The sequence below is a fragment of the Notolabrus celidotus genome, chromosome 17, assembly GCF_009762535.1.
Source record: "Notolabrus celidotus isolate fNotCel1 chromosome 17, fNotCel1.pri, whole genome shotgun sequence".
NCBI classification, from domain to species: Eukaryota; Metazoa; Chordata; class Actinopteri; order Labriformes; family Labridae; genus Notolabrus; species Notolabrus celidotus.
Window position 1 is genome coordinate 30,455,200 of NC_048288.1, and position 20,272 is coordinate 30,475,471.

At 43.0% G+C, this 20,272-nt stretch overlaps 2 protein-coding genes across 2 annotated transcripts in view; one reads left to right on the top strand and one right to left on the bottom strand.

The window, feature by feature from the left end:
- The window catches only part of tnfsf10 (TNF superfamily member 10), a 43,764-nt gene extending 35,727 nt beyond the window's left edge, over positions 1-8,037 (top strand). Inside the window, exons 4-7 of the mRNA XM_034706658.1 lie at positions 764-809; positions 1,965-2,081; positions 2,211-2,455; positions 5,105-8,037. Of these exons, the coding sequence (XP_034562549.1) occupies positions 764-809; positions 1,965-2,081; positions 2,211-2,455; positions 5,105-5,314 (618 nt within the window). The 3' untranslated portion in view covers positions 5,315-8,037. The remainder of the gene's footprint in view (positions 1-763; positions 810-1,964; positions 2,082-2,210; positions 2,456-5,104) is intronic.
- A 1,691-nt stretch (positions 8,038-9,728) lies between these two features.
- On the bottom strand, positions 9,729-18,314 carry msl2b (MSL complex subunit 2b). Its single transcript, XM_034706675.1, has 3 exons — positions 17,156-18,314; positions 13,472-14,856; positions 9,729-11,455 (listed from the first exon to the last, which is right to left on the bottom strand). Exons 1-3 carry the CDS (start codon positions 17,295-17,297, stop codon positions 11,156-11,158), a joined length of 1,827 nt encoding a protein of 608 aa, XP_034562566.1. The 5' UTR covers positions 17,298-18,314; the 3' UTR covers positions 9,729-11,155.
- Positions 18,315-20,272: the final 1,958 nt, after the last annotated feature.

Genomic DNA, 20,272 nt, shown 5'->3' on the forward strand with positions numbered 1-20,272 from the left:
ACCTCTCCAGTGAGACTCTTTCCTCTTCTTACATTTCCAGTTAGTCAGAGAAAATAACTGCTGTGGGAAAACATCCCTTTTCATTCAGCGATGTGTTGTTTCCTTTCCTCCCCCGTGCTCGCCTGTTCTTCATGTTTTTCCAATTTTATCATAAGTTTCAGTCGTGAACACATCCAGAGTTCACTCGGGCGTAGTAAATCGTTTTCATCAGTTTGGCAGAAGTTGAATCTTTTGGGGTCGAAACATTCGAGTGAAAGAACGAGAGAGAGAGGAGGGTTTGATTACCAGGAGAGGATCTGTTACCGACCTCCTTTCCTTTCACCTCAGGGAACTTTCTGATCCTGCTGTCAGCACGGTTACAGCTGACGGCTCCTTTGGGCATACCGTGTTTATTTGTTGTTTTCTCTGCTTCATGAAATCATGTGGGTTTTGTTTATTTCTTACGTCTGGAGTTGATTTTGTTATTGCTCCATGTTTTTGGCCTCCCTGTTAGAACAAAATCCTGACTCTCCTGAGTTTTAAGAAGGCTTTATTTATGCTAGCATCACCGCTAATGCATAAAAAACATACAGCAGTGTGTTCTTAAAGCTCCTGTGAGGGTTTTTAACTGGTTAGGAAATTAAATGTAATATTGATGCCAGATTGTTTCTACTAGGACAAGGTAGACAAGTACTTAGCTTTGACCACAGGGGGCGCTAAAGTCAACACAACCTAAAGTTACTTATAGTAGCTTTAATTCAATGTTTTGTTGTTTCTCCTGCAGTCTCTGTCACAGCGTTACCAGAGGCAGATTTCAACAGCAGTAAGAGGTAAGAGAACACGTCTTTAATCAATCTTTAATGCGGGTTAGACTTCACGTTAAAGCACGATTATAGCCCGGTCTGGGAGACGAAGGGTGTCGGGAACAGACGGCCCTGAAAATGGATCGTCCAAATTCCACCAGATCCGTGTCCGATCCGTGTCCAATCGATCCCAATACTGGATCTGATAGGTTTCTATTCTAGTCAATATGTTAACTTCCACTGGATCCGCTCCATTACGACTCCGTCTCCGATCCGTCACAGCACTGGATCTGATAGGTTTCTATTCTAGTCAATGTGTTAACTTCCACTGGATCCGCTCCATTACGTCTCCGTCTCCGATCCGTCACAGCACTGGATCTGATAGGTTTCTATTCTAGTCAATGTGTTAACTTCCACTGGATCCGCTCCATTACGTCTCCGTCTCCGATCCGTCACAGCACTGGATCTGATAGGTTTCTATTCTAGTCAATGTGTTAACTTCCACTGGATCCGCACCGTTGCGTTCTGGCTGCGTATCTGATCCTGCAGGTTGGAGTCCTCCGGATCAGATACACAAGACTTCTATTTTTGCCTGATGCTGGAGCACGACGCATCAATCTCAACAGAGCAGATGGAAAATCTGACACAGTGACCATCGTAACACACAGAACGACTGCGTAGTCTGACCTCCTAAGACGAGGATTTAAACGCCCCGAACTCCAGACTGTGCAGAACTCAGCTGCCAGGGGTTTGACCCCAAACAAAGAAACACGAGTGTTGCTTTAGCTAATTTTCACTCCCTCTCAGTTTGTTTTGGAAAAGATTTCAACGTTTTTTCAATGAATCCCTTTGGCAGAGGATTAAAGGGGAGAGAGTTTGCATCGAGGGCGCCGAGGGTCTGAAACAATCTGCCGGAGGAAATCGGAGATCTCCTCTAAATCCCATAAAACAAACTGTGAGCGGAGAGCTTTACTCCTCATTGGAAAAAGAGTCTGAAGTTTCCTTTGGCTGTCTTTAATTTCCCTTAAAAATATGTGTTTGAGTCTCTTCCTCAAGAAGTTAATCAGTAACTCTTTAAAAGGAGTGTGATGATACTGTAGCACTTCAAATACTTCTGTTTCAATCACAGACGTGTAAAACTGAACCGCATTTCTAAAACGTGTACTCCTCTCTTCCTGTCAGATGAGGTGTCCAGAGTGCTGCCCTCTCTTGTGATGGTGGACAGGGCTTCACCTCGCCCCAAAGTTGCAGCCCATGTCACCGGCAGCTTTGTGCCCAAACTGGAGCACGAGGGAGGAGGTGAGTCCTGCAGAGATCAGACAGTGGTGGTGTTCATTCATCAGTTTTCTCTTCTACTGACTCGCCTCCCATCGTCCCATGTTGTGTTTATCTTGTGCTAATTGTGTGTTTGTGTGTTTTTGGGTTCAGCTCCGGTCTCTGCTGGACGTCGGGTTCAGGGACAGAAGATTTCGTGGTGGGAGGGACAGAAGGGGCTCGCCTTCCTGCAGGATGTCCAGCTGGTGGACGGGGAGCTGGTGGTGCCGCAGCCTGGTCTCTACTACGTCTACGCCCAGACGTACTTCAGACACACCCACTCCCTGGAGGAGGAGGGCGAGGAGGGCGAGGAGGCGGAGGACAGGGGGAAGCCTCTGCTGCAGTACGTCTATAAAAAGGTAGAGATCGTGGCAGTCTTTGCGTGCTTTTATTGTTCTTGAGTTGTTTTCTGGTGTTTTTTTTAATGATTCCTGAAGGTTTGTCTGTTTCTTTGCACTCGCCTCAATTCTGTCAACGCTGGAAGACGTATCATCATGATGTTCTGGTCTAACCCTCATATCATAACGTATCATATCATAACATATATCGTAACATATATCGTAACATATATCGTGACATAATTTCCTAACGTATTATATAGTATCATATCACATCGTAACGTATGGAATCATAAATAATCGTAACAGATATTATTGTAACGTATCATATCCTATTTAATAAGTATCGGTACAGTACAGTATCGTAACAGTTTGTAATATATCATAACGTATCATATCGTAAAAGTTTGTAATATATCGAAATGTATCATATCGTAACGTAATATATCGTAACCTATCATATCGTAACCTATCATATCATAACCTATCATATCATAACGTATCATATCGTAACGTATCATATCGTAACGTATCATATCATAATGGATCGCATTGTGATGTGTCATATCTTAACATATCATATCATAACGTATCATATCTTAACGTATTATATCGTAAGGTATCGTATCATATCGTAACGTATCACATTGTGACGTATCATATCTTAATGTATTATATCGTAACGTATCATATCATATCGTAACGTATCATATCGTAACGTATCATATCGTAACGTATCATATCGTAACGTATCATATCGTAACGTATCACATCGTAATGTATAATATCATATCGTAACAGTTTGTAATATATCGTAACGTATCATATCATAACGTATCATATCGTAACGTATCATATCGTAACCTATCATATCTTAACGTATCATATCGTAACCTATCATATCTTAACGTATCATATTGTAACGTGTCATATCTAAACGTATCATATTGTACCGTATTAAATCGTAACATATTATATTGTAACTTTTTATATCATAACGTATCATATCGTAACGTATCATATTGTAACATATCATATTGTAACATATCATATCGTAACGTATCATATTGTAATGTATCGTATTGTAACGTGTCATATCGTAACATATTTTAACGCATCATATTGTAACGTATCATATCGTAACGTGTTATATCATTACTCATCATATCGTAACTTATCATATAGCGTATCGTAACGCATCATATCGTAACGTATAATATCAGACAATAACCTAATGTATCAACGTAATGTATCACATTGTGACTGATCATATCGTTATGGATCCCACGGTAACGTAACATATTGTGATGTATTATATCGTAATGTATCACATCGTATCATATCGTTATATATATCCTACTGTTTCATAGTCTAATGTATCGTGACATTACATAACATAACTTAGGCTAACGTAACCTTAATTAACATCATGCAATGTAATGCATAGTTAAGTTACAATGCATTACAATAATTTACGTTAAGTTACTTTATGATATCATACGTTTTGATGTGATGCATTACAATAAGTTACGTAACGTGTCTGATCTTAACTTATCATATCATTAAGTAACGTAACTCAAAGTAACTTAAGATAATTGTAATTGTATTGTAATGCATCCTATTGTAACTTAACGTATTAATTAGTGTCGTGTCAAGTTGTTTGGAAAAGTCCTCAATACCTGTTTGTAAAAATGTTGTTACAAGTTTTGCAGAAAAGTTTTTATAACAAAAAGAAAGCAACTTAAAGGAGCGGCAACAATCTTTTAGTTTGTGTGGAGCAGAAGAAGAAGAACTTAGTGACGTACTTTGTGCAGAAGAAGACGTTAGAGGGAAAACCAGCTAACACGTGGAGACAATGAGGAGACGCGTACGGGGAAAAAACTCTGCTCAGGGGACGATTAACAAAAGACAACGTGTTTAAACGGTCTCTATCTCGCCAATGACACGAGCATTCATCTGCAAGTCATTCTGAGATGGTTTCTATTAATGTGTTTGTGTATTAAAGGAGCTGCTAATCAATTGGGACATCATAATATTGCTTTAGATCCTGCGCACAGATGGGTTACAGATGTTAGCTTTCCAGGACTCACAGAGAGCTCCTTGTGTTTTATGTTTTATGTGTTACTACGTATCACAGCAGAGAAATGAAAGCTTTGTAGAGTTCTCTGAATTGAATGTTTAATAATGCTGATTTAAACTCAGGTGGATGTGTCAGGTGACTTCAGATTCACCCTAAAGAGTGCTGCTGCTCTTATTGGAGGAGCACCAACAAGTTAACTATCACTGAAGGATGAAATAGAGGATAAAGGAGAAATTATCACTTCTTTTCTGAATTATGACCCCATTAGTTCATGGAACCACGTTGTTGTTTTATCTGAGCTGTGGTCCGTATTAAAAGTGACAATCTAAAACATTCCTATTGTACATTTTTGGACTGGCAGTGAAAGCAGAAACACTCGCCAAGAAAGTTTTTATTAATCCTAATAAAATTCAAAGGATTAAAGCAGATTATCTTTATTGTTTTCATATTTCTAAAAAGATGTGGGTGTTGCTGCATGGTCTGAATTAGTTTGAGTTATGGAAGCTGTGAATGCTGACCTCAATTTGAAACCTTGAATGCAGCATAAGTTTCTCCACCTCATTTACGCTCACCTCTCCTTCTTCCTCCAGGTGAGCTCCTACCCGGTCCCCATCCTGCTGATGAAGACTAGCCGAACCTCCTGCTGGTCCCGGGGCTCCCAGTTTTCCCTGCACTCCGCCCACCAGGGGGGGCTGTTCCCGTTGAACAGCGGCGACCGCCTGTTCGTCACTGTGACCAACGCCTCTGCAGTGGACATGGACGAGAAAAGCAGCTTCTTTGGGGCGTTTCTCATCAGCTAGACGTTAAGAGACTCGACCACTGGATCTATGAACCCCTCACTTGTGATGGATGATCTGTCCGGTGACGCATCGAGACTCCTCCTGTGAATGAACCCCAAAAAAAGTGAAAAACTGTGACTCATTTGGAAGTCGGACTTCCTTCTCTTGCAGGATCACAAACCACAAGAATCAGAAACACTGGTTTCATCGGTAGAGTCGAGCTCCAAGTAAATGTTTCAGGGTTTAAAAGTTCAATCACAGTTTGGATTTAGAGACTTAAATTTAAAGTCACAAGAAAAAGTATTTTTAAAGTAAACAAAGAAGGACCCAAAAGCCAATCTACGCCAGGAACGCGCAAGATTAACAGTTCCTTCTGCAAGTTTTGAAACATTAGACGATGTTACACTAGCCACCAACCATTGAGACCACAAACTCTTAAGGAGAATGTTTCCTGGGATAAAGAAACCCAGGAGAAGTAAAGTCCTACTCACACAGACCTCTTCTGAAACAAGCGTAGTCGCCCCCTGCTGGCTGTAATCGAGAATGCAGGTTTAAGGCACTCTAAATTGGCTTCCTTTCCAGACCCTGACTTTACTTTAAGTCTGCAAAACCGTTGTTGCTCGTTGTTTCGTTTTCTTACGCTGATGATTCGTGTTCAAGCAAAGGTGTAAATATTTGATGACGCTTTGTATTTTTGATTTTTTGATAAGCTTCAAATTCGTGGTGTGGATTTTCTAAGACCTCTGTTCTACTCTTAAATTATCCATGTTTTCTTAAAAGTTAATGTTTTAGTCATTTTTTCTAGGGATGTCCCGATCCGATTTTTTAATATTGAATATTTTCCGATACCGAGTCCCGATCCAATGCTTGTGTTTGCCTAGATCATAGTTGCACAAGAGATAAGAGAGTTGAGCTGCACACTGTTTTTTTTCCTTTAACAAAAAGAAGTAATTTAAAAAATACCTAAAATGTGTCTTATGTAAATTCGATTTAACTTAATCCAGCTAGCATTGTTGTAAAACTCTGTTTTAAAGCTCTGCTGTATGAGACCAAGAAACTAGTGTGCATGCATTACAGCACGCTTAAATCCGAGGCTGCTCTGAACGATGAATAATGGACGTAGTATCCGTGACGTCACCCATCTGTTTCTGAATCACTGTTTTGAGGCCAATCGGCGGCGGCGGCCATATTGCTGCTGTGGAGCGATTGTGACGTAAAGAGGCGGGCTTTGAGCCTCCTCGCCAACAGCTACAGTGTTCCCGCCTGTCAATCAAGTCAGCTGTGCCTCTCATTGGAAGACTTGTAATCTCAATATCTTTGAAATTACGGCGTTATGAAAAAATTCACCCCCCTCAGTGTGTGCCGATCAAGAAATGAGCTATCCAGACTACACTTGTTTTTTGAACCAGGCTGTAAACATGTTTATTTCTGCTGTAAAGATCGGCTTCTTTGAATTGGTGTGTATGTGGTTTCCTGTACTTCTGGAGCCAGCCTCTAGTGGACGCTTGAGGAACTGCAGTTTTTAGCACTTTCGCATTGAACTCATATTTTTAGACCAGAGGTTGCCGCTTGGTTCTACATCAGTGTCCCATTTATGAGTTTCTCATTATGTAAACACAGTTAAGCAAACTCAGAACTCTCGATTACACTTGTTTATTAGCCTTTAGCTGCAAATTGTATTATCGGATTAAAAATCGCCAAGATCGGCTCGAATCCGACAGTTGAGATCAGGATCAGGACATCCCAAGTTTTTTCCTTTTATTTGATAGGACAGCTGAAGAGAGACAGGGAACGTGTGGAGCAGAGGGCAGGGGAAGACATTAAACTTGCTCTTAAACTACTAGCCCAACGGCACCCCAAATTATCCATGGTTTAAAAGCCGGATCACACTGAACCTGCCCCCGTTTGAACCCTTTTGATAGTCCGAATCGGTGTGGCCTTTGTTGTAACTCCACCACCTCTGTCTCCGTGAATTTTACAGAACATTTCCAAACCCTGCTCCGAGGTTATCAGGCTCTGTGCTGTTTGAGTTGGCAGCCTCTCCTTCAAGCTGTCTCTCCTCCAGCGCGTCCATCATAGCTGTTTTCCAAACGCTGCATTAAAGCCTCCCTGAAGGCTGCAGCCTTGGGGCGTTCATGTCATGTTGGATTAACTGCTGGTTTGATTTTTAAGAAACATCTTGAATATGTTTAATAATTACATTCAAGCAAATTTGGATGATTGAGCGTAAAAGGGTTTTTCCTTGATTTAGGGGAGATCGTTAACGAGGCCGCAGCTCAGGCCTTTAAAAGCTGGTGGCGTCATACAAGAGCTAGATCTACACCACGTCATGAAAGAAGCACTCACTGCAGAACATTTGTAAATAACTCAACACTGATTTTCTCCTGTTCTCTTAGTTTTCACCTGAATGAAAGGATGTTAAGTTTTACTCCATGACCAAACAACATGTAGACTCGCTGATAAAAGAAGCTTTGTTGACTTATTGTGAGGCGGATGTTAACAGAAACCTGAGACTATAATTAAATCAAAAACAGTACCTTATGTTCGGCCTCCTTTTGGACTAAGTGGAAACATCCCTGTGCAGCCGGCCTTCGGACTGAGAACACCTGAAAGGCTTCACAGAGAGTTCAACATGTTGGTCAATTTGGATTGTTTTGCCTGATACACAGAAACTGAATGTGAATGTAAATAATCAGGTTGGTTTGTCTGTAAATATGTGAAATAAAGACGAGTCATAATCCAGATTGTGTTTCAGTAAGGAGCTGAATTTAACTACTCTAAAACCCAACATCAAGACCGGATCAGATCCAGTCCCATCTTCCAGACAGGACTCAGTCTGATCTCATCTTAATCCACCATGAGCAGAGCACTTTGCAGCATTTAGCAAGTTACAGTGGCAAGGACAAACTTCCTTTAACAGGCAGAAACCTCCAGCAGGACCAGACTCATGTTAGACACACATCTGCTGAGACCGTGTTGGAGAGAGGGATAGAGGGAGATGAAGAGAGAGAGAGAGATGATAGTGGGGAGACGGATAGTAGTAGTTGTAGCAGCTGGAGTCTGGCACGTCCACAGCAGCAGAGATCCAGAGGAACCTACGAGACAAGGGAGCTCAGGGACTCCAGAAAGGTCTAAGAAAAGAGAAAAGAGAGGGAGACCAGAAGAAAGAAAAAGAGGAGAATAAATGATGAAGGAAAGGACGGGATAAGAAAAGGAGACATAAAGGATGAAGCAACATGGAAAGAACAAAGAGAGAAAGAAAGAAAGGAAAAAAGAAGCAAAAGAAGTGAAGAAAAGAAAGAAAGAAAGAAAGAAAAGAAGAAGGAAAGATTGAAAGAAAGAAGAAAGGAATGAAAGAAAAAAAAGAGAGTGAATAATAGATCCAAAAAAAGGAATCTACAGCAGAGATCCAGAGGAACCTACGAGACAAGGGAGCTCAGGGACCCCAGAAAGGTCTATGGTTAGTAACTTTAATGGGACAGGAAGTGTTAAAGTAAGAGACAGGCAGAGAGAGGAGAGAGAGGGAAAGACAGGATCCCAGTGTGTCAGTCTAAGCCTATAGCAGCATAACTAGGAGCTGGTCCAAGCCTGATCCAGCTCTAACTATAAGCTTTATCAAAAAGGAAAGTTTGAAGCCTACTCTTAAAAGTAGAGAGGGTGTCTGCCTCCCGGACCCTGACTGGTAGATGATTCCAAAGGAGAGGGGCCTGATAACTGAAGGCTCGACCTCCCATACTACTTTTAAAGACTTTAGGTACGATGAGCAGGCCTGCATGTTGGGGATGTAGCCTTCTAGAGGAGTAATAGGGCGCTATGAGCTCTTTATAGTGGATAGTGGTGAGACAGATAGTAGTAGATGAAGAAGCTGGTCGTCCACAGCAGAGATCCAGAGGAACCTACGAGACAAGGGAGCTCAGGGACTCCAGAAAGGTCTATGGTTAGTAACTTTAATGGGACAGGGAGCGTTACAGTAGGTTATAGGGGTAGATAAAATCCCCTCTGATGAGGGGAGGCGGCAGGCAGGTGGTCACAAAGCGAGAAAGATGCAAAAGGTAGATGATAAACAAACCTGTACTTCCTGTGAGAACCTCAGACGTCCTCATGAAGAGGTTTTGAGGGGTTCTCCAAATCAGGACAAACATGATGAAGCTAAAAGGTTTTCATCCATCCAGATCCCTTCCTCCTGCAGCTGCAAAGCTTTGACATTTAATAGAATCATTAAGAGTTATTACAGATGTTAAATATTCAGCAGAGTTGAGTCATTTCTTCAGTGAAGCGTTTGAAATTTTACAAATATTTATGAGAACGTTGATAAAATAAAAACAACCTGCTCATCTGAAGCGAAGTCCTGAGTCCTGGACCAACAGGTGCCTGTAAAATTAAAGCTCCATGCTGCCCTCTAGTGGCCGAGGTGAATAACGACACGACACTTTTGTAAGATTTTGATTTTCTTTCTTTTTTGTGGAAATATGTTACAGTTATATTACAGGTATTTAAATGCCCCGAGGGAGAACAGAAACTGTTTTGGAGACACCGGAAAACTAACACTAAGAAGTCGACAGCAACTGAACAAGAGACAGAGAAAAGTCCAGACTGGAATCAACAGACTCGACAGACAGGCAGAGAGAGAGAGAGAGAGAGAGAGAGAGAGAGAGAGAGAGAGAGAGAGAGAGAGAGAGAGAGAGAGAGAGAGAGAGAGAGAGAGAGAGAGAGAGAGAGAGGGCTGAACATGACGCCCAACACGTAACCTATGTTAGGAGACGTCCAATAAATACTGCAAATGTTAAAAACGAAAAACGAGCGGAACAGAAACGACGACGGGAACAAGTGTGCTCTCCTTCTTCTTCTTCTTGAGTCCTTTGTGGTGTTTAGCAGCATGTGTGTAGCTTCCAGGCCGCCTGCAGTCAACCAGAGGGTTTCCAACACAAGCAAGAACAAGATCAGAAACGTGTGTGTGTGTGTGTGTGTGTGTGTGTGTGTGTTTGGTGAAGAAGAAGTGGGGACAAAAAGTGCGAGAACACACAGATGATGGAGCAGGGAGTTTCACTTTGATAAAGGTACACGTGTGCTGTGTTTGTTTTTGGTTCACGATAACATGGAGGGGAACGTTTTTGGGGTGTAGAAACATTCAACAGACACTTTGAACAAACGTTAGGCTGGTGCTTTTTGAAAAGTCACGTCCCTGTTCTTGCGGCGACAGATATCAAAAGTGGTGTTACACGGTGAGAGTTAATAAAACCTGCAGGAGTTATCGTTTAAGTCTAGTAGTCAGAACACCTTCTGCTCCCGCCTGTGTGCAAACATTCTGGTTGAGTGCAGGTGAGGACCCTGCTCTGCTTCTCTTGGTTTGAAACTTATTATAAAATATTTCATAAAATGTCTTCTTCAAAGGAAAACTGATGAGTCCACGTACAAAAAGTTCATCCTCTTATATAAATTACACCAGTCTCTGATGATGATGATGATGATGATGATGATGTCTCCATCGCATACACACTCACATGCTCGCACACATACACACACTGAGGCTACACAACATGCTCTACACATTACCCATAGTAGAGAAGGAAACAAAAGAGCTCGCTCTGAAATGAAATCTCTGAAACATACAGTAACGCTACAACTCCTCCTCTTCCTCGCTGCATCTGATGACGCACGAGCGCGAGCATGGTGCAGTTTGGGGCGATAAATGGAGGGCGACTCCTCAGCTTCGGCTGGTGACCCTCGCTTTCCTCGCTTCCTCGCCTGCCACTGTAGCTGCCTTTGTTCTGGCTCCACCCCCCCCCCCCTTTGGATAACGCCCAGCTGGCGGGGCAGCGGGGGGGGATGTGCGTAACCACCGCCAGCCCGACCGACCGGACCTCAGCAGTCAAACCGCATCTCCAGTGAATCGTCGAACCCCCGGTTGTCGTGACCCGTCCCCGACAGGAAGGCGGCTGTGACGGGGGCGCCGGTCGCCGTCGTCACGTTGAGGAGGGTGTTCCCGGGGGAGCTGGTTGCCGGGCTCCGCAGGGCCGCCGCGGTGATACTGGTGAGGTTGATGCCAAGCGTGAGGCGAGTCTGTTCCAGCGCTTTCTCCGGCACGGCGAAGGCCTCCAGCTTCTTCTCTCCGTTGGCCATGTAGGAGTTCTGACAGCCGCGGCAGATACAGTCCAGACACGCCTGAAGGAGAAACACAACCTTAATTAATCACAGAGAGATCTGAGAAGTATTCACAAAACAAGCAAAACAGAACAACAGAAGAATTTCCCAGAACGGGAATGTGCAACAGGTTTAAGATCGGGGATAAACTGACAACTCTGATTAAATGGAAATACGACAGGAGCGGTTTAAGTGTTCGGCATCATGTTTGAACGCTGACGGTCCCACGATCAAAAAACTAAACACATCTGCTTCTCAGGACCGATCGGGTCTACAGAAACAGAACGAGTCCACGTCATGAATCAGTCTGTCAGGAGCTCAAACCAGAGCACGGACTCCTTTTATTCTACATGTTTAAACCAGACCTGTGCGTCTTCATTCAGATCTCTTTCAGTCATGTGATGCTGTTCTGTCATCTCTTTTAGTCGATGTGTAGCGTGGGAGGTTTCCAAAAATAATGGAACTCTCTTAAAGAGCGCTGTGGTTTCAACGTTGGGAAACACTTCTGTAACTTCCCTTAAAGAAGGAGCTTTCTATGAAGAGAGTCAGATTCATGCTGCAGAGTAAACAAACATCAGGAATCAGTCACATCTGATCCGGTCTGAGGAGGAGACTCAGATCTCAATCTCCTCCTTAGGATCAAAGCCAGTAAAGGCCTGATTTTGTTGTCTTTATTTTTATTTATATTCATGTTATAAATAATGTCATTGTCACCATTCACTTCCTTTATCACTTTGAATACAATATTCCCTGTTATCATACGGAGGTCTAGTCTGAGGTGAGGTGGGGTGGGGTGGGTGTCACCATACCTTCTTTTATTTTTTTTCTTTGTTTTACTTTATGATGATATGCCTTGTCTTATCCCATACAGTTGATATTTCATTGTGCTGCATATCTTTAAAAACAATACAAATTTGATCACAAAAAAACAAGAGAGAGATTCTGTCCGGTCGGAGCCGCTCAGAAGGCCTCAGAAGGAGAGATCCTACATAAAGAACATGTTTAAAGGTGACATATCATGCAAAATCGACTTTTTAATGGTTCTCTCCCTGAAATATGTGTCCCTGTCTACAAACCCCCCGAGAATGAAAAGAATCCATTCTGCCCCTGTTCTGATTTCTCCACCTTTCTGTAAATGTGTCTAAAACGAGCCGTTTCAGACTTCCATGTTTTTGTTATATAACAACAATATCCGGTCTGTAACAGGAAGTCAGAGCTCGGAGCTTGTTCAGCCCATAGACTGTATAAAATACAACTCAACCCCTCCTCCGTTTTTCATTCCCTGCACACATGTGTGCTAACAAGGAGCTTAGGAGGGAGGCATGCTAGTTGTAGGCTGTCTTAATAAACACAAAGGTCGGTTTTACTCCCCACGTCTGCAGATTTGAAGATCTAGTGGATGATTTTTAGTTTTCATGTTAAATTAAATAAATATGTTAAATTTAAATAGTTTGAGATTTTATTATTAAACAAATTAACATTTATTGACACATAAACACACAAAAGTACAGAAAATTGGTACCGTTGAGTACCGGTACCGATTCCCAGGGACCTGGTATAGGTTCAAATGTGAAAGGTACCCATCCCTACAGGTACCGGAGCAAGAGCCAATCAAGACGCGAGCTGACTCAGCTGACTGACGGAGGAGGAAGTAAAAATGCCCTTTTTTGACTTTTTCCATCATCGTTTTTCTTTTTCTGTGTGTTTTTCAGAAAGTAAGAGGCTGAAAACAATCATCATTGCTTCTTCCTGTTCGTCCGCCATGTTTGTTTACATCAAAGTCACGTTTTACTACGTGAGATTTGGAATATTGAGCGTGAAGAACCTGACACTCTGCTGAAGAATCTGTTAGTAAGATCAGAAGAGAGAGATCTTGTGGGATCTGTTGTCATTAAGTGTGTGGTCTTTAAATGTGTGAAGAGTCCTGTAATGTGTGCCAGACTTTACAGCATGAGACCAGACTCATTAAAAGGACTTTAAACACTAAGAGACACCGCAGTGTATCGACCCTGAAGGCATCGTCTGTGTGGTTCTCACCTTTCGGTTGGAGTAGCAGGGGCAGCGCTGCCCCCTGCAGGTCAACACCGAGGGGTTCTGTGTGGCTCTGCCGCACTTGCAGCCCTTCTTCTCCACGGGCTTCTTGTACAGCGGCTTCGAGGGGCTCGGCGGGTGAGTCAGCGGGTGGGCGTGTGGGTGAGGGAGGACTCTGTCGCGGGGTTGTGCACGGGGTTTGGGGGCACCTTGCCTGGCTTTAGTATAAGCCTTCTTGGGGCCTCCGTGGTGCTCAACAGTCTTTTTCAGCGCCTTGTTGGAGACCAACACAGTCTTCCCAACCTTTGGGGGTCCACCGTTAGGCACCGGGGCCAGGTGGGGGTGGGGCGTGGCTGCGGGGAACTTGGGCTCCTGTTTGGTGGTGGCGCCGGGGTTTGGGTGATGGGGGGAGCTGTTGGCACCGAGGGGGGGCCCTCGAAGGAGAGTGGAGATGGGGAGGGGCTGCACCTTCTCGCTGTCGCTTTCCGAGCGGGAGCGTTTGCGGTGGTATCGAGGAGGAGCGTGGGGGACGACCGTGGAGGGCTGGCGGGGCGGCTGCATAGAGGGCTGAGGGTGCGGGTGAGGGTGGAGGAGGCGGGGGCTGTTCTCTGGCGGGAGGGAGGGGATGAGGCGAGAGGAGTCGGGGCCCGACGGGCAGTGAGGCCCGTTGAGGCCGGACTGAGGGACAGAGGGGGGGCAGTCCGGCTGGGGGTTGGGCTCGGGGCCGGGGTCAGGGTCTGTGTCCGTCTCTAGAGTTCTGAGCACCTCCTCAACGCTCAACAACAGCGGCCCCCCGCCGTGCTTCAGGTCATCCCCGAAACTACTGATGTCACAAAGTCCCGCCTCCCCGCCCCCGCTGACGCTCACACACACCGGCATCTCCTCCGAGAAGCTCTCCTGCTTGGCCACACCTCCACCTGTTTCTATGGTGACGGGCTGCAGAGAGTCCGAACTGACCAGGCCGTTACAGTCGTGCAGCCCGTTCACACTGATGGAGCTCGGCTCCTCCCCCTTGATCTCCTTGGCGGGGAGGGCGTCATCGTGCTCTGAGGTGGAGGCGATCTGCGACAGGCCCACCGAGTCTGAGACGTCCTCCACCTCCGGCTCGCTCTCCGCCAGCGTCAGGCCCTCGTTGAGGATGGCCTGGAGGTCCGGCGAGTCGCTGGCGGCGCTGGCTATGTGCGGGGCGAGCGGCGACTGTGTGATGTAGAGACAGAGCTTCCTGTAACAGTGAACGAGCAAAGACAGCTGCCGGTTCTCCTCAAAGCGGGAGTAGTCCTTACACCAACTACAGGACGGCTTCAGCTGCATCCTCTGACCCTTACAGCCTCGACACACGTAGTGCTGACATGACGAGTCCGTGGGCGCGATGGGGTCCTGCAGGAGGTTACCTACGACAGGAGAGAAGTCACAGGAGGATTCAGATCAAACCTTTCTCTCACTTATAGTGTCCCTGAGTGTCATCGAGGGTTACAAATGATTGCTTCCTGTTTGCTTTGTTTCAGCAGCTTCCTCCTCTGATGTTTGTAAACTGAGTGGCGTCTGGCAACGCGCCCGACTGGATGACAGCCGCCCTTTGAGAGAGGCTTCCTTAGCAACGCTGATTGCTAGGCAGTGCAGCTGCAGATAGCAAAGAGGATGAAGGTGCATTCATGAGAAACAACCGACCCTCCACACTGTGCCACACTGTGCACACTGGCTCAGTGATAAATCCCACGTTGCTGCAGGAAGTCTATATTTAACACGGTGTATGCACGGCTCGCATATGGAGCGATTATTTATGCAGAGGAGGAGGAGGGAGAATCAATATCTGTGCGTTTAATGAAGCGGCTCTCCTCTTAGATATTCAAATAATCCCCTTTTCTCCAGTCACGGTGCTTTATGCCACAGAAACATGAGGTTTACATCCTCCACTTCCTGTTTTAGATTCATGCATTGTTTGTGTTTGTTTGTGTTTGTTTGTGTTTGTGACTGAGGGATGAGCAGGGTGAGAAAGACTCTGTGTTTGTTTGCTCTGTTATTCCAAACCCTGACAGAGAAACGCCCCAATGCTGCCAAACAGCACACAGAGGGGGGTGTGTCATGATGGGTGTCGCTGTGAATTATGATGCGTTCACTGCTCTTCGGATTTCATAAACAAGACCTGCATCTAAATGTCAGAACGGATTTTCTCAACTCGTGTTTTTTTCTTTTTTTGGGATGAGAGATGATCAGAATAAAGGAGGATTTCACCACTTTTTTAAAGATACATGCTCTCAAAATATTACTATTTATTTAATGTAAGCAGAATATTATTGTAAAGGTGGTTTGGATCGAGTTATAAATTGAAAATACAATCATCTGTACATACTGAAAACAGCTTTTCTATCACATTTCAGGAGATATACGTTCAAATAATGCTTTACATTTAAAATGATTAAATTACCTTGAAAAACCTTAATAAAAATCAAAATTTTCAACCTTTCTTATTTTAATGCTATTTATTTGAATATGTAATTTAATTCTACTTTTAAAGAAAATGTATATATTTTAAACATCATTGGCCATTTAAGTGACTTCTAAAAAAAAATCATATTCATGTCAATATTATGATAATTTCAGCAAATTATCTTAGTTTTTTTTATTACATGTGCAATTATTATTATTTACCCATTCTAATGATTTGTGTATTTTTTGTATTATTTTAACCAATTTTTTTTAAAGAAAATGAATTTGTATTAAACTTTATTTTGCCATGTAAGTGACTTTTGTAGCTTTAAAAAAGTACATTGCATTTTCATATTAATATTATAATTATTTTGTAACCTCTGTTAGTAGTCTGTGCCTATTTCTCACTGTATCACTAAATTTGTAAATATATTTATTCATTTATTTAATTCATTTATTTAGTTCTGCACACACTTTTTAACTTTTTAAATTGCTAATACTTTTTTATAATTATTAAATATATATGATTATATATATAAAAATAATGCTTTACATCTAAAATGATTAAATAACAGATTTATTTTCCCAATTATAATACGTTATATCTTTTTTTCTTATTTTAATCTAATTTTTAAAGAAATTGTACATGTGTTAAACATTATTTTACCATGCAAGTGACTTTTGTAGCATTTTCATATCAATATTATAATTATTTTTTAACCTATGTGACTAGTCTGTATATATTTCTCACTGAATCACTAGTTATAAATATATCTATTTAATTAATTTAATAATTTACTTATTTAGTTCTGCACATACTTTTTTTGTTACTATTAATTTTTAATAATTACTATTATATGCTCTTGTTTCCTTTATTTACTTTGCTGCTGTAACACTGCTGCTGATACTCAAATAAAATACACAAGTTTATTTAACCATTCTGCCTTCTGTACAAACTTTATTACTATTGTATATTATTTTATTCTTATTCTATTTTTATTAATTTCTAATCTTATTCCTTCTTTCTAATAATTTTTTGACTTTCTTACATATTGTAAAAACTGAATTTAAAATAAAGTATTCCTGATTCTGACATTAAGATCACTCCTCCTATTGTCGGTTGTGATATTTCCGACTGCACTTGAAAGCAGCATTGTTTAAAGAGCACAGCTGACAGCAGCGCGCGCGTTCTCCCACACCTTTGCACAGGTACCCAGCCCCCCTCACATTAAAAACCATGACCCCCCCCCCCCCCCCACTCACCACAGACCAGGCAGGACAGGGACTGTCGGAAGAACGGCAGCAGCTTGCAGAGCTCTGCGAGGGCCCGGGGGTCCCGGGGGTCGCACTGCAGCACCGAGCGGCTCGCGGACACGTAGAGAGAGGTCGCATTCACCGGGTTCATCTCAGCTGCCTGTCCCGGGGCTCCAGTCCGGTAGAGGGGATATTAATATGTCAGAGAGTCACACACAAACACAGCAGCCGTGAAGGGGTCCGGGTTTATCAATGGAGGCTTTGCAGAGAGCATATATGGAGGAAACAGGTAAATCCCACTCAGAGAGGAGTCCACGAAGGGAGCAATCGAGGTTACTCATCCCAAGTCAGATCCAATCCATCCTCAGTGTGGATCCCCAGCTTTAAGAGTCCTGATGCTTCAACCCTGGAGGTGTTGGGTGCATTCACAGGCAGCCACAGCATGCATATAAACCTGGTTGTTTCCATACAGTTCTTGAGTTTTAATCACACAAAGCATTTCCCCACAAAGTGCTCCAGTTTGCAAAGATCCCCTTCTGATGGATCCATAGTCCACATGCATGCTGGTCCCCTTGGAGTCAGTGTGTATTCCTCCAACAACGCATTAATGTGCAGCCCCAGCAGGCTCGTTATGGTTGTGTTATTGTTCGAGGAGAAAACACAACAGGCCTCCCCGGCTGCAGGATCAGGTCTATGGAGGGAGGGGGGGGGGGGACCTGGACAGCTGCAGGTCCAGAGAACAGGGGATCACACAGAAGAGAGGCTGAGGCTGTAAAAACAACAATAATCCCGAAGCTGTGACTCCTTTCTTGGTGTGATTTAAAAGGAGCCAGGAAAAGCACCGGGCTGTGGTGGGAGTTGTATCCGCCTGAGGTGCACTGAGAGCCGGGTAGAGAAACAGGCCGCGTCCCCTCTCCTCGGGATTAGCGGAGCTCTCGTTCTGTCGCTGCTCGCGCCAGTGCGAGAACAGGAGGAAAGCGGAAGTAAGAGCGTGGATTATAATCCTGTGCTGCTGTGTGAACACATGAAAGGTGTCAGAGGAGACGGAGAGTGGATTAAATCCCTGTTTGGGGTTCTTGCTATCGTTAGCCGCGCAGTATTCCTCAAACCTCCCGTCGGTGTTTCACACAAACAACAAGGGGGCGCTCGAGACGAGATATCGCGAGAACTGGAGGGACGCGGGGAATTCAAAAAACAATGCAGAGCGAGAAGTCAGCACAGGAACATAAAACAATAAACTCTGATCATTTCTGTCCTTTGTTGGTGTTGTTTTTAAAATTTATATTATTTTTTTTAAATAAGAAAATTTAGAAATTACACACACACACGAACACGAGGGTTACTGTTTTCTACCATTATTGTTTAGTTTAGTTAATTAATTAAAATTATTTGTGTTATTATAATTATTATTTTTAATGTCTTTGAAAAACAACAACAACAACAACTCCTTTCTACATTTCATACACATTATGATGTATACAGACATGACTCTGTAGTGGAAGTCACCGCATTAAAAACAGACATGACTCTGTAGTGGAAGTCACTGCATTAAAAACAGACATGACTCTGTAGTGGAAGTCACTGCATTAAAAACAGACATGACTCTATAGTGGAAGTCACTGCATTAAAAACAGACATGACTCTGTAGTGGAAGTCACTGCATTAAAAACAGACATGACTCTGTAGTGGAAGTCACTACATTAAAAACAGACATGACTCTATAGTGGAAGTCACCGCATTAAAAACAGACATGACTCTGTAGTGGAAGTCACTGCATTAAAAACAGACATGACTCTGTAGTGGAAGTCACTGCATTAAAAACAGACATGACTCTGTAGTGGAAGTCACTGCATTAAAATCAGACATGACTCTGTAGTGGAAGTCACTGCATTAAAAACAGACATGACTCTGTAGTGGAAGTCACTGCATTAAAAACAGACATGACTCTGTAGTGGAAGTCACTGCATTAAAAACAGACATGACTCTGTAGTGGAAGTCACTGCATTAAAAACAGACATGACTCTGTAGTGGAAGTCACTGCATTAAAAACAGACATGACTCTGTAGTGGAAGTCACTGCATTAAAAACAGACATGACTCTGTAGTGGAAGTCACTGCATTAAATACAGACATGACTCTGTAGTGGAAGTCACTGCATTAAATACAGACATGACTCTGTAGTGGAAGTCACTGCATTAAAAACAGACATGACTCTGTAGTGGAAGTCACTGCATTAAAAACAGACATGACTCTGTAGTGGAAGTCACTGCATTAAAAACAGACATGACTCTGTAGTGGAAGTCACTGCATTACAAACAGACATGACTCTGTAGTGGAAGTCACTGCATTAAAAACAGACATGACTCTGTAGTGGAAGTCACTGCATTAAAAACAGACATGACTCTGTAGTGGAAGTCACTGCATTAAAAACAGACATGACTCTGCAGTGGAAGTCACTGCATTAGATACAGATATAACTCTGTAGTGGTAAAATTTAAGATGTAACTTATGCTAATGTTGGAACTATCTCAGCTGGTGGAACGCCCAAAACGTTAGTAGAGAGTAAACTCCATCTTAAATTAGAAATGACGTTCTGTTATAGATGATAAATTCGTCTGACAGTGCTACCCACTCAAGTCAGTGTTGTAAATTATACGATGATTGTAAGTTTTCATGAGTCACAGGGAGAGGTTTGGAGTTCGTTGCATGAGGAAATAAAAAAAGAAAGCTATTTCACAATAGACTGTAAGGTCAATAAAAGGGTTCCAGTGAGAACAATTTCACTTCCCTATTGACCCAGGCTGCTAAAGCAGGTCAAATCCCTACACACAGGGATTCTTTAAGCAAGACTTTGGATACAAATAATAATAATTGATAAGAAATACAGAGATTATTTTTATGGGATGAGACCTCAGAATTACTTTAAAGCTCCTGTAAGGACTTTTTGCTGGTTTTGAAACTGGCTGAATGAATTTCAGTGCGTCTATGTGACCCTTAAAGGCACAGTAGACCAACATGACAGGACTGATAGCTTCTATTAAGTAATTGTTAATGCTTTAACCCCTGCTGCGGGGGTAGGTGACAGATAAGATGATTAACTGCTGTTTTGTTAATTTCCTGTGACAAA